The sequence below is a fragment of the Trachypithecus francoisi genome, unplaced genomic scaffold, assembly GCF_009764315.1.
Source record: "Trachypithecus francoisi isolate TF-2019V2 unplaced genomic scaffold, Tfra_2.0 Lachesis_group2, whole genome shotgun sequence".
In the NCBI taxonomy this organism is placed as follows: Eukaryota; Metazoa; Chordata; class Mammalia; order Primates; family Cercopithecidae; genus Trachypithecus; species Trachypithecus francoisi.
The window spans coordinates 853880-876339 of record NW_022681465.1 but is presented as its reverse complement, the minus strand read 5'-3'; the positions used below and the strand labels follow the sequence as shown (position 1 = coordinate 876339).

Below are 22460 nucleotides of genomic sequence, written 5' to 3'. Positions count from 1 at the left end.
TCTTATTATTCCACTCCATATGTCCATGTGTACACATTGTTTAGCTCCCACTTATATGTGAGATCATGTGGTATTTGACTTTCTGTTTCTGAGTTATTTCACTCAGGATAATGGCCTCTATCCATGTTGCTCAAAAGATATGATTTCATTCTTTGTTATTGATGGATAGTATTACCTTGTGTGTATATGCTACATTTTCTTTAACTGGTCCTCCACTGATGGATGCTTAAGTTGATCCATTATCTTTTCTGTTGTGAATAGTATTGTGATAAACATACAAGTGCAGGTGGTTTTTGATATAATTAATTCTTTCCCTTTGGGTATGCACCGATTAGTGGAGTTGCTGAACCAAATAGTGGTTCTATTTTTAGTTCTTTGAGAAATCTCCCTACTGTTTTCCAGAAAGATTATACTGATTTACCTTCCCAGTAGCATTCCCCTTTCTCCACATCTTCACTAAAATCTCTTGTTTTTATACTTTAATAATAGCCATTCTGATTGGTCTGAGATGGTATCGCATTGTGATTTTAATTTGCCTTTCTCTGATAATTAGTGATGTTGAGCATTTTTTCATTTTTTTGACCATTTTTGTGTCTTCTTTGTAAAAATGGCTGTTCATATCCTTTGCCCACTTTTTAATGGGCTTATTTGGTTTGAGTTCCTTGTAGATTCTGGATATTAGCCCGTTGTCAGATGCATAGTTTGCAACTATTTTCCCATTCTATAGCTTGTCTATTTACCCTGTTAATAGTTTATTTCACTGTGCAGAAGGTTTTTAGTTTAAGTTCCATTTGTCTATTTTTGTTTTTGTTGCAATTGCTTTGAGGACTTGGTCATAAATTATTTGCCTAGGTCAATGTCCAGAAGAATTTTTCCTAAGTTTTCTTCTAGGATTTTTATAGTTTTGGGTCTTATGTTTAGGTCTTCAATCCATCTTGAGTTAACATTCGTATATGGTAAGAGGTATTGGTCCAGTTTTATTCTTCTGCATATGCCAATCCAGTTTTCCCAGCACCATTTATTGAAAAGGGTGTCATTTCCTCAATGTATATTTTTATTGACTTTGTGTCTTCATTTCTGAGTCCTCTATTCTGTTCCATTAATCTATATGTCTGTGTTTGTACTACTGCCATGCTGTTTTGGTTACCATACCCTTGTAGTATAATTTGAAGTCAGGTGATGTGATGCCTCCAACTTTGTTCTTTTAGCTTTGGATTGCTTTGGCGAGTTGGGCTGTTTTTGGGTTCCATGTACATTTTAGGAATTTTTTCTAATTTGATAGAGACTGTGTTGGGTCTGTTGATTCCTTTGAACAGTATAATAATTTTTAACAATATTGATTCTTTCAATCCATGAGCATGGGATGCTTTTCCAATTGTTTGTGTCATGTATGATTTACTTAATCAATGTGTTGTAGTTCTCCTTATAAAGATCTTTCGCTTTTTTGGTTAAATATATATCTAGGTAATTTTTTATAGCTATAATAAATGAGATTGTCTTCCTGATTCAGTTCTTGGCGAGATTGTTATTGGTGTATAAGAATGCTATTGATTTCTGTACATTAATTTTGTATCCTTAAATGTTACTGAATTTATTTATCAAATCTAAGAGTTTTTTGGTGGAGCCAATAGGGTTTGGCAGTGTCCCCACCCAACTCTCATCTTGAATTCCCATGTGTTGTGGGAGGAACCTGGTAGGAGATAATTGAATCATGGGGACAGCTTTCCCCATACTGTTCTCATGGTAGTGAATAAGTCTCACGAGAGCTGATGGTTTTATAGGGGAGACCCCTCACTTGGCCTTCATTCTCTCTCTTGCCTGCTGCCATGTAAGATCTGCCTTTTGCCTTCCACCATGATTGTGAGGCCTCCCCAGCCATGTGGAATTGTGAGTCCATTAAACCTCTTTTTGTTTATAAATTACTGAGTCTCAGGCATGTCTTTACCAGCAGTGTGAAAATGGACTAATACAAGTCTTTAGAGTTTTCTATACAGAATATCATTTCACCAACAGAAAGGGATAGTTTGGGCTCCTTCTTCTTCAATTTGCATTCCCTTTATTTCTTTCTCTTGCCTGATTGCTCTGGCCAGGACTTTCAGTACTATGTAGCATAAAAGTGCTGAAAGTGGGCATCCGGGTCTTATACCAGTTCTTAGAGGGAATACTTTCAACTTTTCCCTGTTAAGTATGATGTTGGCTGTGGATTTGTCATATAAGGCTTTTATTATGTTGATGCATGTTCCTTCTATTTCTAGTTTTTGAGAATTTTTACCATGAAGGGAGGCTGAATTTGATCAAATGCTTTTTCTGCATCTATTTAGATGATCATTTGGTTTTTATCCTTAATTCTGTTCATGTGCCATGTCTCATTTATTGATTTGCATCCCTGGGATAAATCCCACCTGATCAGGGTGCATTATCGTTTCGATGTGCTGTGGGGTTCTATTTTCTGGTATTTTGTTGAGGATTTTTACATCTATATTCACAGGGATATTGATCTGGGGTTTTCTTTTTTTGTTGTGTCTGTTGTCTGGTTTTAGTCCCAGGGTGATACTGGCCTCATAGAAAAGAGAGATATCCCCCCTCTTGAATTTCTTGGAATAGTTTCAGAAGGATTGGTATTAGTTCTTCATGTCTGGTGGAATCTGGCTGTGAATCCATCTAGTCCCGGGCTGAGTGCAGGGCATCCACACAACAAGTGAAGCCACTTCCGGCAGTGGGGAAAACAATTGCAGGGACAGAAGCGGACCTGGCTCCGTGTGGTCTGCTTGGAGCCATCTCGGCTTCACAGAGCTCACTGCCCACTGCCTCTGACAGCCACACCCAGGGCCTCTGCCCCTGCCATTGCCAGCTGGGGTGTGTCCTCTCCACTGCAGACACAAGCGCCTCCCTTCTCTGCGGCCCTCAGCTCTGCGACGCCATCCTCTCTCTGGTCCTCCGTGTCTCTGCCAGGCATGGGCTCCTGTCCACATCTTTCTGCCCAGCACACTGTCCTGTTGCCGTGTCCCCGCATCCTTCTTCCCTAGCATCAGCTGTGGAACTGAGGTAGCAATGGCTGGCATATGAAGAATGTGCTCCAAGCAGCTCTGCCTAGGGCTGAACACCTCCCATGTGGCTTCCCCTCCTCATCAGCATCTGACCAGTGGCAACAGTGAGGCCACAAGGCTCAAATGCCCTTCTCTGGGTCACAGTTGTGTGATAGTGGAGCCAGAGTCGCTCCCTGGCATCAAGACCCAGAACCTGCACTTTCATTCCATGTTCCACAGCAATTCCAACCTCAAAATTGAACTTGGCTTCTTTAAACAATATAACCAGATGTAATCATAGCCCAAACACACAAGGCACGTGCACACACACAGGTGCAAACACATACACATGCACACACGCAAAGACACATGGGCACAGGCACACGGGCACATGCACACACATGCAAACAGACACAGGCATGTGAACACAAGCACACACAGGCACACAGGCACGTGGACATACAGGTGCAAACACATGCACACATACAGAGACACAGGCACACGCAGACACTCGTGCAAACACACAGAGACACACAGACACACACACAGCTGAACATACGCAGCTGAGCACATACCAACATACAGCATGCATACTCACACATACAGGTGCACATTCACACACAGGAATACACAAACACACGCATCCATGTGCACACACACTCACACACGTGCACACACACATCCCGGCAGACATTTTACCTAAGCTGCCAATGACCCGTGGGAGCGGCTTCAACACCCCCATAAGCCTTCCCAGGCCCCACACCCAGGCAGCCACGTCGTTCCTTCAGCGACAGGCGTCACACTGACCACCCCCTCAGGCCCCATGCACCCAGGCTGTAGCTTGTCCCCAGCCCAGGACCCACACAGGAGCTGCTTAGGATTCTCAAGGGGCCGTGACTGCTCACCTGCTGTGGGCCACACCCCCACGGGGCCCACAGAAGCTGCTCAGCCCATAGGCCATCAAAGGACGTTCAGCTGCCAGGGGTGGGTGGACACCTGACAGGTCCAGCTGCAGGACTGGTGGGAGCGGCCCCACCTCAGCTGCTGGGACCCGGCATCCCCACACTTGGCATCGGAGGCCTTTTCATGTCTGCTGCTGTCTGTCCCCAGGAGTCCATTTCTCCCCCCACTCCCTATGCCTCCATCTTCAGCATGGGGCCTCCCAATAGACCTGGGCTCCTGTCCTGGTCTCCCACTGCAGACACGGATGGCCCAGCGTCTCCCGCCGTCGCTTCCATCCAGGGCTTCCAGTGCTACCCAACACGCTGTGTCTGCCCTGCCCAACCTCCACTGTCAGCCTGAACCTCTGCCCACAAAACCCAACCCCAAACCCAGGCAGGGTGGGCGAGGGTGCTGGGCAGCAGGGGCTTGTCCCTGAGAGCCGGCCTCCTCCTATGTGACAGCTGCCTGGCCTGGTGCTCCCAACTGCGGACACAGAACCTGTGCAGAAAGCGTGGAAACAGCCACAGGCAGGCGCCTCGGTGAGCGCTGCTGGTCACTGGCGCAGCGCCACAGGTGGAGCTGGGAAAAGCTTTGGTGCTGGGGGGGTAGTGCCCCTCACCCAAAAAATTCACATCGACCCAGAACCTCAGAGTAAGACCTTACTTTAAAAAAGGATCTTTGTAGATGTAATTCCATTAAAGATTTTGAGATTATCCCAGCTTATCCTGGTGGCCCTTAAATCCAGTGACAGGTGTCCTGATAAGCAAAGGAGGAGACAGACACAAACTCTGGGAAGGAGGCCCCGTGAGGACAGGGCAGAGGTGGAGCCATGCGGCCACCGCCCAGGACCGCCTGGAGCCACAGAAGCTGGAAGAGGTGGGAACCTCCTGAGCACACAGGCCTTGATGTCGGACTTGTGGCCTCCTAAGCCTTAAGAGGGAACCCCTGTTGTTCAACCCATTTGTAGTGATTTTCTCAGGAGCCCAGGAAGCATCTTAAAACCGGACACTGTGCATGGATCACATCATTGGCTGTGGGTAGGTTTTCAGTAATTGCAGGGTAAATGGAGGCCGTCCAGGTCTGGCGGTGTAGCCAGAGCTGGGGGTCAGGAAGGGCCACTGGAAAGGCAGCCATGGCCAGGTGAAGAGCCTGGAGTCCCGAATCAGGATCCACCTCTCCCGACTGGGCAATATCCTGTGCCCCTGTTTCTGGTGATTTTGTAAGTGCTGACTGAACCGATTGTCGCTGGGAAATAACACATCTGTGACCCCAAACCAAAATTTCACCCGCAGATAAGGAAACAGACTCCATGAACACACCGACGCCCGACGGTAGAACCAGCGTGCCCACCCCAGCCCCGGTCGCTGTGTGTCCTGCGCAGGGGCCAGGGCAGCCCAAGGCTCAGCTCTGTCCTCCCGCCGAGACCTCGCTCAGCCCCCCGGACGCCGCCCCGCGCCCCCTGCCTCTCCTCTCCTCACAAAGTCTCCAGGACCATGTCTGTCTCTGAAGCCTGACGTTACCTCCCACTGCAATTTTATTGTAAAATCACTGCATTTATGTCAAGAGAGTTTGTACAGGTTTAAAAAATGCACTGAAGAGTCACCTGTGCCTATTAGGACAGTAAGAACACACCAAGGAGAGATCATTTCATTATTTCATTGATGCTGTTAGTAGGAACTGCCCGAGGGGGAGGCGCCCGGGGCTCCGCCGGAGGAGAAGGCAGTCAAGCCCGCACCCCAGCAGGAGGGAAGCAGGAGCCGCAGCCTGGCCACCGCACAGCTTTGGGGCTCTCCCGACCTCCCTGCTCTGAGTGCGGAATTTCTCAGAAGAATTACACAGAGGCCCATCTCTGGTCAGTTCTGAGTGGAAGGAGAAACCACAGGAGAGGAGAGGAGTGTGGGGCCCGAGACCACCGTGGGGTGGGTGGGGGCCAAGCCGCCGGGCTCTGAGGCCTCAGCACCCCCTGCCCAGCACCCTGCACCCCAACTTCCCCTGCTGCCTTTGCGGGCTCCAGGGCCTGCTGGACACCTGGTGCAGGGACAGAGTCGGGGCTGGGGTAGGAGCTCAGCTGCACCTGACACAGTCGAGCTGGAAGTCACCAGAGGCACCCCTTCCTCCTGGGGGGCTGTGCCTCGGCCTCCTCAAGGCAGAGGCCCCTGTGCCCCGGCCTCCTCAAGGCAGAGGCCCCTGTGCCCCTCAAGTCCCAGCACCCAGCACCACAGAACCGCCCTGTCAGCTCGGCCCGGAATCTTGTGCCGAGCCAACTCCTGCGGAGGGCCGGTCAGCCCCGGGCAGAATGAGCCCCCTCCGCAAAGCCCGTCTAGGGGCGCGGGGCCGCAGGTGCCCCGAGAAAGGCGAGATTACAAGAGTTGCCGGGATGGTGGCGCTGCACACGGGCGACCTGCAGGGAGAACGGAGGCTGAGGCCGGGACAGGGGTGCGCACTCTGCTCCTCCGCTTCTGCGGGAAGGGCGGCCCCGTCCCAGGCAGCTGCGCTCCGCTCCCGGCACGGACCTGGCTCCCTGCTCAGGCCGACCCCCGGCCGCGGTGCCCCCACCTGGGCGCCCAGTCCCCAGCCTGCGCCCCGCCTTGGGGTCCGAGCTCCCTCACAGCCCGGCCCTGCCGCTTCCCTGCACCGTCTGCGGCTCTTGAAAGAACTGGACGCGGTCGGGGGTCGCCCAGCACTGTCCTCGCGCCCCTACCGCCAACCCACCCCATCCCAGGAGGCCGCGTCCGCGCTCATCCGTCCCCCGCCGCACTGTCCACGCGCGTCCTGCGGGGCGCAGAGATCCGGGTCCGGTCGTCCCTGGGGGGCCCCAGAACCAGGTGAGGGGCCCCGCCGCACCCTGTCCAGCGGTTCCCACGGCCGGAGGGTCGGCCGCGCCCCGCGCTGAGCGGATACCCGGTGGCCGGCGGGGCCTGCGCGGACCCGGCCTTGTAAGGCAGACGCCTCGGTGCGCCCCGCGCGTTCCGCGAGCCGGGTGGGGCGGCGGGGGCGGGGCTGCCAATGAGCGCGCGGGGCGGGGCTTGGGGCGGGCGCGGGACGCTGGGGGCCGGGGGCGGGCCCGGGCGGGGCGGGGCTGGGCGGGACCGGCTGGCCCGGGGCCGCGGCGGGAGCGCTCCGCTGAGCACCAGGTCGCGCGCGGCCGAGTCGCGGAGGCGCCGCCGCTGCAATCCCTGCGTCTCCAAGGTAAGCGGGCGCGGGGCTCGGTCCTGTGGGCACGGCTCGGGGTCACCCGGGGACGCAGACTGGGCCCGTCAGCCCCAGCAGCCACCTGCGCCGCAGCCCCTGCCCCCCGCGCTCACCGGAGACCCCTTCCCGGGCCGTCCCGCGCGTCCCGGCGCCCCCGGATTAGGATGCCCGGGGTTCGGCGCTGCGCGCTCGGTGCCCGGAGGCGGCAGGGAGGCTTCGCAAAGGCCACGGCGGGGGTCACCGTCCGCCGCGCCAGGGACAGGTCTGTCACCGTCTCCGGGCCCTGCGCCTGGCGCTTTGGCCTTTCTTCGCTGCCAGGGACGCCCCTGCAGCCTTTCCCTCCAGGCCCTGCCCAGCCCGGGACTCGAACCGTTTCCCTAGTCCCAGGCCTAGGGGGCCGCCGCCAATGTGAGGCGTGGGAAATTAGGGCGGGGAGGGCTGGAATGAAGCCACTGCCCGCAGCAGGTTTGGAGAGATCCCGGGCCACAGAAACGGTCCAGAAGGAGTCGTCTCGGGGTCCTGACACCACCGCGTCCTGGCAGGTGGGGGTGTCAGACCGTCCCCCGCAGAGCCTCGGGCTTCCCTGGGCCTTGGCTACCGCCCGCGGGCCTGTGGCGATGGAGAGGCGCTCCCGGGACACCTTCCCGCACCCCTGGGAGCAGCGCCCGAGGATCTGAGGAGCCCTTTATTCTGCGGTTTCGGTTACGTAAACGGAGCCGAGGGAGGTGAGAAGCGCGTCCCTCCCCGGCCGCGGCGGGGCTGTTGTTTTGGTGGGGGCTGGGGGGCTGCTGTTTTGATGGGGGTTTGAGGGCTGCTGTTTTGATGGGATCTGGGGGCCTGCTGTTTTGATGGGGATTTGGGAGCTGCTGTTTTGATGGGGGTTGGGGGGCTGCTGTTTTGATGGGGTCTGGGGGCTGCTGTTTTGATGGGATCTGGGGGGCTGCTGTTTTGATGGGGGTTGGGGGGCTGCTGTTTGGATGGGGGTTGGGGCTGCTGTTTTGATGGGGGTTTGAGGGCTGCTGTTTTGATGGGATCTGGGGGCCTGCTGTTTTGATGGGGATTTGGAGCTGCTGTTTTGATGGGGGTTGGGGGCTGCTGTTTTGATGGGGTTTGGGGGCTGCTGTTTTGATGGGGATTTGGGAGCTGCTGTTTTGATGGGGGTTGGGGGGCTGCTGTTTTGATGGGGTCTGGGGGCTGCTGTTTTGATGGGATCTGGGGGGCTGCTGTTTTGATGGGGGTTGGGGGGCTGCTGTTTGGATGGGGGTTGGGGCTGCTGTTTTGATGGGGGTTTGAGGGCTGCTGTTTTGATGGGATCTGGGGGCCTGCTGTTTTGATGGGGATTTGGGAGCTGCTGTTTTGATGGGGGTTGGGGGCTGCTGTTTTGATGGGGTCTGGGGGGCTGCTGTTTTGATGGGGGTTGGGGGGCTGCTGTTTGGATGGGGGTTGGGGCTGCTGTTTTGATGGGGGTTGGGGGCTGCTGTTTTGATAGGGGTTTGGGGGCTGCTCTTTTGATGGGGGTGGGGGCTGGTGTATTGATAGAGGTTGGGGGGCTGCTGTTTTGATGGGGTTTGGAGGGCTGCTGTTTTGATAGAGGTTGGGGGGCTGCTGTTTGGATGGGGATTTGCGTTCCCTCTCAGTGTCATCACTGATCCACCTGGCATGTTTATTATAGAGGACTGGGCCCCTCAGCCCACCTTGGCCACCCCTCCCTGCTTGACTTCTCTGGGGGAGAGGTCCCCCCCCCCCCCCCCCCCCGCGCCCAGCCAGCCTCTGCCCCTGGCAGGTGACCCAGCTCCCTGTGGCCTGGGACTAGGAGATGGGGCTGGACGGAGGCCTGGAAGGGGCAGGAAGTGGAGGGGAGTGAGGCAGCTGCAGCCTGATGCCGGCGCCTTGAACTGGGCTCTCGCGCCTGTCAGCAGCTGGGTGCCAGCGCCTCCCCACCACGTGATCCTCGGAGGGCCTGTGGGGGAGGGGCGGGCTCCAGGAGCGGCTGCAGAAGGCGAGCTTCGGGAGGGTGTGCGCGTTTTCCCGGGAGGGGTCTGCAGCTTTCCTGGTTTCTGATGGGATCCCTGATTCCAAAAAGCGCCGGCATGAACTCGCTCTGCATCTTCACAAAGCATGAAGTCATGGGGACTGGACCGCGTGTGCGTGGAGGAAGCTCCCCTGGTTACTGGCTGCATTTGAATCCTACAGCTGCGGTTGGTCCATCTTCCCAAATTCCCTGAAGTTGCAATACATGTTGTAACGATTATACAAGGTTATAAATACTCATTGTGGAAATGAGCATAGAAATGCTCATAGAAACGGTCTAAAAGGGGCTTCCTTTTGACCCCTCTACCCTAATTTGCAAGCCTCACACTGGCAGTGGCTGCCCTAGGCCTGGGAATCAGTCAATAGGGTTCATGCACCGGGCTGGGCAGGGTCTGGAGGGAGGGGCTGCAGTGGGCACAAAGGCCAAAGCGCTACACACAGTGCTCAGGAGAACTTCCTGAAGAAAATTAGGATCACCCATCGCAGATGGAGACTGGGGAGCTCTCTGGAGAGCAGGCAGTCTGTTCCCTCCCAGGCCTGTGGGAGCCACTCCCTGCAGAGGACGCTGAGAATTAAAAGCTTCCTTGGGAGAGGCTGTGCCAGCAGAGCCGAGTCTATTTATAGCTGGTGGTGAGACAGGAGGAGTGTGTGAGAAGGATGCCATCTGGGGCTCTCGGGGCCCCCAGGCCAGTGCTGGTCAGTGCCCTGCAGTACCTGGCCCAGCCTGGTGCCCTCAGGCAGAAGCGCCTTCGGGAAAACACTCTGGGTGAGGAGAGTCGCTCATTGCCTCCGCCTGGGCTGGGGGAGCCAGAAGGCTGCGCCCAGGAGGGTTGCGGCCGGGTGTCAAGTCCATCTGAGCCCACAAACCCTCAGCCAGGAGCCAGGATCAGGCAGCAGAGTCTACACACGCCTAGTTCCTGCTGCTGGAGCAAAAGGTGTTTCCTGGGAAGGAAGGGGTGGAGCTGCCTGGGTCAGGACCAGCCACATCTGGGGCTCAGACCTGGTCCCCGGCATCCATGAGCCAAACCTTAAGCTGCCCTGCGTGGATCCTCCTCCTAGGGAGACCACCTTCCTCTTGGTGTGTGTGTTAGGGGGTGCCACAGGGCCATAACCCACCACATCCCCGTGATATGATCTTCCACCCAGGGCAGCCTCCACCCAGATGATCCCCCACCTGCATGATCCCCCACCTGCATGATCCCCCACCTGGGGCAGCTCCCACCTGGGTGATCCCCCACACAGTAGAACACCCACCCAGGACAGCTTCCACTCACTGCATCTCCCACCCATGGCACCCCCCACCCAGATGATCTCTCACACAGGGATTCCCTCCTAGGGCATTGGCAACAGGGTTTCCCCCTAAGGTGACATCCCCCTCCCAGGACATCCACTTCCCAGAGCCACCCCTCCCAGAACCACCCCCTAGACCATTCCTTCCCCAAGGTTCCACCACCCAGGACAACGTCCACAAGGATTCCCCACCCAGGGCATCCCCCTACCCAGGGCTTCCTCCCCACATGGAATCTCCACCCAGGGTATCCCCTTCCCCAGGTAATTCCCCTCCCCAGTGTATCCCCCCCAGGGGATTTCCCCCTCCCCAGTGCATCCGGCCCCCTAGTGCATCCCCCACCCGCAGGGTTCTTCCACCCAGGGCTTCTCCCTCCCTAGGGCTTCCCCCCTGGGCATTTCACCTCCAGGCCATCTCCCCGCCAGGGCCTCCAGGGCACATCAACTCAGCAGCACCGCCTCAGTGCGGAAGCCCCTCCTCAGCACTGCAGGGCTCTGCCTGGGAATGGCTTTGATTGGCCCTACTGGATCCAGGGGAGGGGCGGGTTCTGTGGTCTGCAGCCCCCTGGAATCACACCTGGGGAAGGGCAGTGCCCTGCAGGAAAGTGGCACGCGGTTCTCAGAAAAAGAATTAAGAAAAACATCAGCTGTCCCTAAATCTTATTTCCTGATATGAAAATTAAGACTGTTCTGAGTTCCAGGTTTCTCCTTTAACTGTGCAAGCACTACTTAATTGTGAATTGTAATTTAATGTCTGAATGTCCAAATGCATGACTTTCTTTGGGGAAGAAATATAAAAAATCTTTCAAAAGAGTGGGAGCAGGCAGCAGCTTTCTGTCTTTGCATCATACCAACTGCCTTCTGCAGCCTCATCCGTTCAGAAAGCCGGGCTTCTCCCTTCCATTGTGGAAGGGTGAGCGCCTCCTCTGAGGACCCCAGTTGTGCTGACGTCGTTGAAAAGTGAGGTTCTGGAAGGGAAGGGAGGTTCTTAACCCCTCTTTAAGCCCAGCAGTGAAGGCCACCTGGAGCCCTTTCCCTGTTCAGTGCGGCTCAGGGAAGGGATTGGTGCGTGCGTTCCTCCGGGCAGGCTCTGTGTCCCACGTCTGACTTCTTGGTATGATCAAAGGTGGCCGCCCATGTGGGCTCCACGTGATCCCCCAGGGCGCATGGCGTCACAGACCACATTTCCCAGATTCCATAACCTGTAACCCCAACCTGCTCATTTGTTCACAAATGTCCAACGTGGCCTCTGCCCAGGGAATGCCACCAACAGCTGCACCTGCCAGGCGACTTCACACACCCGCTGCCTCCCTCTGGCCATCAGTCATCAGTCAGTGGGGACAGGAGCAGCGAGCACCCATATGGGGTCTGGACGTGGCTTCCAACCCAGGCCCTGGCCCAAGTGCCCTCACGTATGACACAGGCGAGCTCCCAGCACTCTCTGCCTTGTGCACAGCCACCTGCATCTCCCAGCCATGGCGTCTCACAGGTGACCTGGCCACCGTGGCTGCTTCTGGGGCGTCCATCCTCTCCTGTGCACACCAGCCCCTGCTTCTCCTAAGGCTGCCCAAGTGCCGGTTTCCTCTGCTCCTTGGCGGGGTGGCACCTCTGCCTTCTCAGTGCCAGAGGAGCCTGGGCCGTGTACGGAGCCACTGGGGTGAAGCTCATCTCAGCGTCACCTCCCACCAGGCTTGTTCCTGCCACCTTCGCCAGTGGCCACGTGTCCTCAGGCCGCCTGCTGTGAGGGCCCCAGCTGGCACCTGGCACAGTCCACCTGCAGTTCTAGTGCCAGTCGTTGTGGGCTGTCTCTCTTCGTGTTCTGGGAGTGAGATGGGGTGTTACTCACTGTCTGTTTTCTCATCGAATCACCAGTTCCTGAGCACTGTGCTTTGGCTTTGCCTGTGTTTTTAACGTTTAACCTGAAGCCATGCAGTGGGCACTCTGCTGTGCAGGCTCACCATGGTCAATAGTGTGCGGGAGTGGTCCATCCACACTGTGTCGAGGAGCCCCAGGCGCTCGCGCTCATGCTGCCCACACTTCCGCGGGGACTCCCACTGTCCCTCAGACCACCATGCTGTCAGCAGGCGCCTGTCCACGCGGCTTCCCTTTCTTGGCAGCTAGGGATGAATCTGTCGTGGGCATTCCTGGGGTGTTCTTTGGGGCATGTGGGCAGGAGTCTCTTGGGTCAATCTGGAAGTGGAGCCGTTGGATCCGGGATCATGTGTGTCTTTACATTCATCAGATGATGCCAAGCAGTTCCCAGAGGGGTCGAAGCCATTCACCTACACAGGTTCCTGTTGGCCCGTGTCCTTGCTGGCACTGGCCACTGTCAGCCTTTGCAATGTCTTAGCCTTTTCTAAGGCTGTGTGGAAGCCTTATGATTTGCATTTTCCTGGTCATACTAACGAAGCTGAGTGCTTCCCGCCGAGCACTGGGCACTTGGATACCCTGTCCCCGGGGGGCCTTTTCAAGCCAGCTGCCCTTTGTGTATTGAATTCTTATTGATCTGTACAGGTTCTTTATATATTCTGGAGACAAGCCAACATTTGTTGTGTGTAGCAAACATCTCCTACCCTGGGATTTGCCTTTTCACTCTCTTGATGACATTTTTTCAATGAACAGAAGTCCTTTCTTTTAATCTGGTGCCTTCTAAGAATCTTTTCCTGTAGGGCAAGGCTTTCTGTGTCCGTGTAACAAATTTCCCCCATGCCAAGGACATCAGAAATTCTTTTGCATGACCTTCCTGAGGCTTCTCGATCTGATCTGGAGGACAACCCTTTGGCATGCAGACACAGCTGCACCTTCCCTTAAATCAACAAATTCCCACCAACTGACTTTTCCTCACGCCAGCCACATATGCACCCTTCATTTTCTCCACCTAAAAATGGGCAACCGGAGGCTGGATGGGTCTCAGAAGGCAGGTGTTGTTGGCAGCCCTGGCCTAACACCCATCCTGGCTTAAGCGGACCCCCAGGGGCCTCTGGAGCCACCCGAGGGCCTCCACAGACTCTGTTCCCATTAGGGGTGCTGAGCCTTCTGGTCCCACCTACCGTGTGTCACTGTGTCCAGAGGCCGCTGACAATTGACACAGTCCGGGGTTAACACAACAGGAACGCATTGCCCCGTGGTCCTGGAGACCAGAAGCCCAGTGTCCAGGCATCTCAGGGGTCAGCTTCCTCTGGAGGCTTGGGGGGACCCTCCCCGCCTCTTCCAGCTCCTGGTGGCTCCAGTTGTCCTGCACGTGTGGCTGCGTCACTCCAGTCCCAGCCTCACGGCGACTGTCTTAGTCCGTGGGTGTTGCTGTAACAGCACCAGGCATGGTAATTTATGAAATGGTATGTTCACTTCTCACAGTTCTGGAGGCTGGAGAGTCCAAGATCAAGGCACCTGCAGGCTTGGCGTCCCACAAGGGCCCTTCCCTGCTTCCAAGACAGGGCCTGGTTGCCGTGTCTTCATACTGCAGCCCGTGGACAAGGCACTCCGTCATTCCTCGGAACCTGGCTCCCAGAGCTCAATCTCATCCCCCAAAGACTCTAACTCTTAATGCCGCCACAATGGGGATTAGGTTCCAGTGTGAATTTTGGAGGGGACGAATTCAGCCTCTGGCACCTTCTCCTCTTCTCTGTGTGTCTTCTCTTCTGCCTTTTCTCTTTTTTTTTTTTTTTTTTTGAAGCGGAGTCTCGCTCTGTCGCCCGGACTGGAGTGCAGTGGCCGGATCTCAGCTCACTGCAAGCTCCGCCTCCCGGGTTTACGCCATTCTCCTGCCTCAGCCTCCCGAGTAGCTGGGACTACAGGCGCCCGCCACCTCGCCCGGCTAGTTTTTGTATTTTTTTTTTTTTAGTAGAGACGGGGTTTCACTGTGTTAGCCAGGATGGTCTCGATCTCCTGACCTCGTGATCCGCCCGTCTCGGCCTCCCAAAGTGCTGGGATTACAGGCTTGAGCCACCGCGCCCGGCCCTCTTCTGCCTTTTCTAGGTAGAGACACTCACCATTGGATTTAGGGCTCAGCCGTGGCTAATCCAGGATGATCTCATTTCCAGATCCTTTCTCCAAACAAGGTTGCATTCACAGGTTCTGGAGATTAGATGGGGCCACCGCTGGCCCAGAGCTGGCCTTGTCCCAGCTGCCTGCAGGTGCCCTGGACCTGGAGCCCAGAGGGTAACCCAAGGGCAGTGACTGGGCTGGGGCGGGGCACGGTCCTTGTGTGTCTGGTGCTCAGTGAAGCTGTGCTGGATGAGGGACCAGCCCCTGGTTCTGCTGTGTTCTGTAACCTGCTCTGCTCCCTGTGAGAGCCCCGGCTGTTTTCTCCTGTAACCCACTGTGCCTCCCATGAGAGCCCCAGCTGTGTTTTCTCTAACCTGCTGTGCCCCCCGTGAGAGCCCTGACTGTCCCCACGGGAGGTGCCTTTAATGGAGGCCTGTCCCACCGCATCTGCAGCTGCCGCGTCTCGGACGTGGTTGATGGGATGAGCCCGCCAGGATCTATTTTATTCCCTTTTGGGATGCTCTGTTGGTGGAATGTCCTGTGTGGTGCTTTAGAGAAATGGTGTTGGCATGGGTGGTGGGCACAGGCCGGGGATGTGGTTTAACTCTCACTTGGGCCTTGGACAGCCGTCTCAGACCAGGATGAGTCTCCACTGCAGTGTCCTTTGCAGAGTCCGGGAGCCCCATTGCACCTCTGTCCTACAGTGGCCATTTGGTGGCAAAGTTGGTGCCCCTGGCAGCCCCAGCATCTGTGGCCTGGATACTCAGTCCTAGTGGTCTGGAATGTTCCATCCTCCCTCCTGTGTCTCCCTGTCATCCTTAATCCTGAGTCTCCCACTCAGAAGGGATTTGCTGTGTAGCCTGGGAGGGTTTTCTCTGCGACTGCCCTGCCTTCTCATCCCTACGCCTGTGTGCAGATGGGCTCCAGTGGCTGTCCCCAAAGTGGCCGTGCTGAGGGCTACGGGGACCACATCCTGCAGATGGGGGCCAAGATGTGGTTCCCAGAGGCAGAGGGCACCAGGGGCTGGGTGCTGAGTGCACCCTATTGACCTGAGAAGCTCCTGTGCACCCATCTGTCTTCTTCTGAGGGCAGAGAGTGAGTGGAGGTGGCCAGGGCCGCGCAGCCCCTTCTCCCCTGCCCCCCTTACCGGAAGGCTGTTGTGCAGGGTCCCTCCCACCCCATAGGACTTAGGACAGTGTGAGGCCTGCCCTGTCCTGCCCAGGTCTGAGGCCACGCAGTTGTGGTGAGTGGCAGGGGTCCCGAGTGGCCCCGTGCAGGATGGCTGAAGGACGCCATGTGAGACGACCAGGGTAGAAGTGTGGTGTGCTGTGGACGCTGCCACAGGACTCGGCCCTGCCCTCCCCCTCCCACTTCCTTGGGGACTGCACTCAGCCTGGGCTTGGCCCTCAGTGTCCCTGAAGAACAGGAGCCCAACCTCAGGTCCTCTCTGGGGCAGAGCCTCAGCCCAGGCCTGGAGACCCCATCCTAGTGACCTCTCTGGACCAGTGACCTCTCAGGACAGTGACCTCTGAGGACTGGCGACCTCTCTGGACTGGGGACCTCTCACGATGGGGACCTCTCAGGACCGTGGCCTTTCAGGACTGTGACCTCTCTGGACGGGCATCGTGGGCGGCCCTGGCCATGTGCGCCTGCCTGGCCTCTGGGTGGGGTGCTCTCGAGTGTGCCCTGGGGACACTGGGCTTGGCTGATCACCCTGCATCTTGCGCTGCGGGGAAGTGCAGACTCGGAAACGGCCAGCTTTGTTTTGGGTCCGCGGGTGCAGCGGGGGAAGCTGCTGGTGGCCTCTCCAGGGCAGGTGGAGCTTCAGAGGTCATCCCCAGCCTGGTCCAGCCCAGCACAACCCAGGGGGCCTGCAGGACACCTGCGACCAGGACAGAGGTTCCCAGGGAGGCCAGAGCCTGAGCAGGGCCGAGGGCTGACTCTGGGGTCTCAGGCCCCAGGGAGGGGTGAGGAGCTGAGGCGGGTGGTGCCTCCCACTGGCTCTGTGGCTCCTGCCTCAACCTCTGACCCGGCACTCCTGTTATGTGAGCATGGCCTGTCCACCAGCCTCCTCTGCCAGCAAGGCTCAGCCACCCCACAGCCGTCCACGTGGAGAGCGGTCGTGTGGGCTCTGTCGGCGCCACCCCCTGTGGGCGTGGGCAGTGAACAAGGGAGCAACGAGGCTGCTGCTACCTTTAAAACAGCAACTGGCCCTAGTAACAGACCCCAGGTCCTAGTCACAGGCTGCAGGCCCAAGGGACAGGCCCTGGCTCTGGTGACTGGCAGACCCCAGGTCCTAGTGAGAGACCCCTGTTCCTAGTGACAGAGCCCTGGTCAGTCCTAGTGACTGCCCCTGGCCCTGCTTACTGACGCCACGTGGACACCCGGGTTTCCAGCCCCTGGACAGCTCTGTGATCAGAGGCCGGCTGCTGTTTCTCCAGCCTCGTCACTTCTGTTCTGTCAGCTTTTCTGTAAGTTTGGCTTCGGGCAGTCCAGCATCCAGTCTTAAGGCGTTTCCCAGGAGATTCATTCTGACAAATTGGGCCCAGTTGATTTTCCGTGGGGCCTCTTGGGAACCCGGACAGCCCATGGGGTTGGAGGCAAGGTGGCCTGGGGTGTCTGGGACAAAGCCCCGCCTGAGCGGTCGAGTCCTTGGAGCTGGTGATGCACCTGGGGCAGGTGTTCCCCGGCCAGCGGGGCGCTTCGTTCCCCAGGACATTCGCCCTCTGGGGTCTGCCTCTGCCTGCCCGGCTCTGAGGTCTGTGGTACCACCTCTGCCCTTGTCTTCTGCCCTCTCCAAGCCTGTTTTGAAAATGCCAGTTGGACAACACAGTGTGGCCCACACCCGTGGGTGAGGGTGAGCCCATAGGCGCCATCCTCCTGACTCCCTGGGGAGGCCCTGGGGGTGGGGGCGTGTGTGGGGTGGGCTCAGCCTCCAAGCAGGTCCTGGCTGGGCCCCACTTGGGCTCCCATGGGGTCTACCCAGGGAAGGGGCATGTGCTGTGAGCAGGCACCTGGGTCAGGGCAGGGCTGGGCACGTCCCTCCTACCAGGGAGGCACCGGCCAGTGGGAGAGGGTGCAGGTGCACACCTGGATGTAAGCCCAGGCCTGGAAGTGCAGGGCAGAGCTGGGGTGGTGGGCACAGGCCTAGGAGAGCAGAGCAACCCCCTGGGGGCTCAGGGCATACGCCTGGAGATGGTGGGTGCATGCCTGGGAGCTTGTCCTTTGACCCCTGGGTAAGCAGTTTGTCTTCCTGGAGTCTCTTCTGCTACACGACCTTCTTTACCCTCACGGTGACAAAGCAGAGCCTCCGGGGGGAACGCTGTGAGGGTCTGCACCCAGGGCTCAGGTGCGCTGCGTCCAGAAACTGTGGGAAAGTGGAGGACGCCTGGCCTCCACCCGTCCAAGGAGAAGCAGCTGGCACAGCCGCATACTACGCTTGGTGTGAGCACCAAGGGAGAGGTGCCCGCCCAAGCTCATTGTCCCTCTGACACCTCCACGTTCTCTTAAAAGTAAATGTATTCTATTACCATCATTGTGGAAACAGCACATGGGTCTAATGAAGCGATCCAGACAGTGCGACTCCCGTCTCCTCTGCTCCTGCTGGGGGTTTGCAGCTGCGTCCTTCTCCAGACCCAGCAGCAGCCCGGCTGTCTTTGACAGCAGCACGTCACACCTAATTCATTCTGTCTATTTTAGTTTAAAAACCTTTTAAAAATATTTTGTTAAGCTAATGCCTGTTTGAGGTAAAACAAAACTACAAGAACCTAGAACAGCGAAGCTCCGATGGGCTCTGAGGCGAGTCCCCATGTGAGATCCCTGAGCGTGCACCCCACGCAGAGCCGGCTCTGGAAGCATTTCTGGCAGCCCGCGTCTGAGGTCGGCACCGCTCCACCCCTTGGTGCAGAAAGGCTGGGGCTGAGTTGGGACGGGTTCCGCTTTTCCCTCCAGAACCGCCTGGCCTGGTCCTCGGCCCTCCCAAGCGCCCGAGGCCTCACTCCCGTGACGGCCGTGGGTTCCTGCATCTACTCCTTCTCGGCTGTTGACGGCTGTCACCCTCGTCTTCCTGAGAAGCCCAGTCACCAAGCACCTCTGCAGGGGGTGTGGCCACGTCTCTGAGCTCACACCCACTGCAGGTGGGCTCCCTCCCCTCAGCCTGAGTGGGGACAGTGGACGAGGGTATCCAAGTCCCGGCCAGAAGCATTTTTCCTCAGAACGTTTGAAGCCAGTGTCTGTCTTCAGTAGATCTGGCGATGGCCTGACCCCTATTCCTTTCTGCCCTCTCCCCCGCGGCCCCCACAGCGCTCTCGCTCGTGCCATCTCATGCTGCTTGCTGTGCCGAGAGGGGCTGAGCCCAGCAAAGGTGGTGCCTGCCCAGCAGGGGCGCAGGGGTACCTAGGCGCAGGGGCCGTGCACTGGACCGTTCCCACGCACCGTGACTCCCGCCTGCTTGGATCTCTGCTCACACGTGTCCTCTTCCGCCGGGTCTGAAATTGCCTGCTGGCCTCCCTCTGACCTGCCTCAGTTTCTCCTCTTCACTCCTCGCTGCCTGATGTTTCATTACTTGTTTATTTGTTTTTCACCTGCCCCACTGAAGGCCTCACGAGGACAGGACGCTTTATGTCCCACTCAGCCTTCCAAGGCCAACCTCCAGGCTTATTAAAAACTCGTGCAAAGCACATGCTGATGGGCGGGACGTCCTGCGTGAGCCCTGAAGGCGGCGCCGAGGGGCTTCCCTCATCCCTTTGCTCCCAGGCGGGTCCCACGGGGTGCAGGTTCTCAGATGACTCACTGAGGTGTGTGAATAAGGGTCTTTGTTCAGGCGCGTCCCCACAGGCGATAAGACCACAGAACAGCCCTGAGTTTGAAGCATCCCAGAAGGTTCTTTTCCTCTGACCCGCACGCCCACCACTGTTCTGGGTGCTCACAAAACCCACCATTGCTTCTGGGAATTTTGCAACCGCTCCTCCTGCCCAGTGTTCCCTGCTGCAGAGGCCCAGTGGAAACACAGGCCAGGCCTGTGAGAAGCTCCTGTTTCAGACAAAGAAATGGTGTCAGCGATAAAACGGGAAACTGTTCCTGGCTCGACACCTGACCCGGCCCTTCTACCCCCAGGATCCTGACCCCAGGTGGCCCCACCCCCACCAGGATCCTGCCCCGACGCGGCCCTGCCCCCATGAGGATCCTGCCCCCACGCGGCCCTGTCCCCACCGGGATCCTGCCCCGACGCGGCCCTGCCCCCATGAGGATCCTGCCCCCACGCGGCCCTGTCCCCACCGGGATCCTGCCCTGACGCGGCCCTGCCCCCATGAGGATCCTGCCGGCATGAGGATCCTGCCCCCACCAGGATCCTGCCCCCACGCGGTCCTGCCCCGACTGGGTCCTGCCCCTGCGTCCTCCGCTGGCTTGGCATCTGCATTTTCAGTGCCTTCCAGGGAAAGGGGTGAATGGGAGGGGCCTGAGGCCCTTAAGGTCCTCAGTGTAGGGAGTGCCCCTGGTATTTTTTACAGCTGTTTTGGGGGAATTTGTGGGATCTCAAGGTCAGCAGGGGCCACACTCAGGACCCCCAGGATGACAGAGCCACACTTTGGCCATGACTGGTGCTGAGAACTCCAGATCTGAGAGGGCTCCGTGAGCCCCAGGGTTGGGACAGGCACCTGTGTCCTCGGCACGGACCCTCCCACCGGCTCTTGTGTCTGGGGGCCGAGGCCACGTTCAGCTCTCAGCGCAGTGCTGATGGCCGACCTGGCGTCCGGCCCCCTAGGGGAAGCGGCTGTGGTGCGGAGCCCAGCACCTCACTCTCAGTCCTTCAGGGCCTGACTGGGTCTCACCATGCGTGGTGGGGAGGCAGCCTCGGCAGCCCCGCCCTGTGGCGTAGCCCTGCGTCCCCGAACCCTCCCTGGGCGGCACCCCTCAGTCTTCTCAACCCCACGGCCCAGCCGCCTGCTCTGGGGGTGGGCACCTTGCAAAGTCCAGAGGGCGTCCCTGCACCCCGACGCCGGTGCCCCCACCACTGCCTCAACCCTGCACAGCCGCAGTCCCCTCCCCTGGCTGGGGCACCGTGGGCTTGGCAGGCCCAGGGCACCTGGGCAGAGCATCCTCAGGTGCCCCCAGGGCCATCACACACCACCCTCTCCCCAGCCCAAACCTCCATCTACGGTCAGAGGCTCTGCACTGGGGTGGGAGCGGCTGTCGCAGGACCTCTGTGGACCCTCCCGGAGGAAGGCGTCCCGTCATGGTCATGGAGCCCAGGGAGGGTGTGGTCCTCAGGTGTCCCCCAGAACTGCAGAGCAGGTGTCCACAGGAGGGGCAGTGGAAAAGTGTAGCGGCAGAGAGGACCCGGGATGGGCTGTGACGCTGCCAGTCACACCCTGAGCCTGCTCGGCCTGGAGCCCCTGGCACCCAGCTCAGATCCCACCCTGGGCTCTGCGTGCTGCTGGCTTTGTCTGACTTAGGGGGTCCTTGGCCTAATGATGGCAGTGGGCAAGGCCTCGCTTGGCTCCGCTCTGCCCAGCAGCTGGACACGTGTGCCTCCAGGGCAGCTGGCTCCGAGAGTCTGAGGGGCCTCACGCCCAGCCCCGGGAGGGCCTGCCCATCTCAGCCCTCGCCACGTCGCCCCGGGGGGGCCTGCCCATCTCAGCCACGTCCTGGTGCTCGTTGGTATGGTGGATCTCCTGGGTTGCACCCAGATCAGCTGGGACATGGCCCGGGTGACACCTTTCTTCTCTCCTTCCTCCACAGCAACATGGCTGACAAGGCCAAGCCCACCAAAGCTGCCAACAGGACGCCCCCCAAGTCCCCGGGGGACCCCTCGAAGGACCGGGCGGCCAAGAGGCTGTCGCTGGAATCGGAGGGTGCTGGTGAGGGTGCAGCCGCGGCCCCCGAGCTCAGTGCCCTGGAGGAGGCCTTCCGGCGCTTTGCGGTGCATGGAGACACCAGGGCCACCGGGAGGGAGATGCACGGCAAGAACTGGTCGAAGCTGTGCAAGGACTGCCAGGTGATCGACGGTAGGAACGTGACGGTCACCGACGTGGACATCGTCTTCAGCAAGATCAAGTGAGTGCACCGGGCTCACGGGCCGAGGTCTGGCTTATGGGGGTCTGTGACCCTGAGCCCCCGGGTGGGTTCTGTGGGGAGTGGGCCATGGGGAGTAGAGGGAGTTGTGCTTCAAGACCCCGCCCTTCTCAGAAGCAGCCCAGAGGTGGGAATCTGAACGTGCCATCTGGGCCTCTGGGAAGCAGGGATCCAGGCATTCCAGGACCTCTCGGTTCTGAGTCCTGAGCGGCAGCCCTGACTCCTCCCGGCCCTGTGGTCATGCGGGGTCTTGGCATGGGAGGTGGCCTATGAGGGGGTGTGTGGCCTCGGAGCAGACGCAGGGTGAATGTTGCTCTCCAGAGTCAGGGAGCTGTGGCTGGGATCACTGGGCCTCCCCAGGAGTGGGGACAGTGACTGCCTGAAGCCTGGAGAGGCAGTTGGCTGCTGGCGGGCAGAGTTCCCAACCCTCCGTGGGTTGACTCAGGGGCTGAGTCTCAGAGGTTGGACGCTTGTGTCCCCATGCATGGAGCTGGCCATTCAGGTGTCCCCCAGCCCCTCCCAAAGCCTTTGTGCCGTTCCACTTCTGCGCCGGGATTCCCACAGGTGCCGAAACAGCAAACGGCACCAAGGAGGTGGCTCTGGCCATCACTGCAAAACCGCATCTTGCCGTTTGCTTTGTCTGTGTCGTATGTACATGTGTGCGCGTTTCTGCGTCATGTGTGCATGTGTGGGTGTGCATTTCTGTGTCGTGTGTGCACGTGTTTGTGTCGTGTGTGCACATGTGCAAGTGTTTCTGTGTCGTATGTTCACGTGTGCATGCGTTTCTGCGTCGTGTGTGCTCGTGCGTTTCTGCATCCTGTGTGCACGTGTTCCTGCGTCGTGTGTGCACGTGTGCCCGTGCATTGCTGCGTCGTGTGTGCATGTGTGTGCGTGTTTCTGTCGTGTGTGCACATGTGCAAGTGT

At 58.2% G+C, this 22460-nt stretch overlaps 1 protein-coding gene across 26 annotated transcripts in view; it reads left to right on the top strand.

The window, feature by feature from the left end:
* The first annotated feature begins 7039 nt into the window (after positions 1-7039).
* Positions 7040-22460, top strand: part of TPPP (tubulin polymerization promoting protein) — a 32009-nt gene continuing 16588 nt past the window's right edge. For 25 of the 26 annotated variants that reach the window (XR_004429596.1, XR_004429582.1, XR_004429588.1 and 22 more), the window contains exons 1-2: positions 7040-7157; positions 21204-21518. Coding sequence is in view for 1 of the 26 variants with exons in the window: in XM_033178687.1 (XP_033034578.1) it covers positions 21208-21518 (311 nt within the window). In the remaining 25 variants the exon portion in view is untranslated. Of the gene's footprint in view, positions 7158-7730; positions 7886-21203; positions 21519-22460 lie in introns of those variants that run through there. The other variant, XM_033178687.1, reaches the window with a different exon arrangement.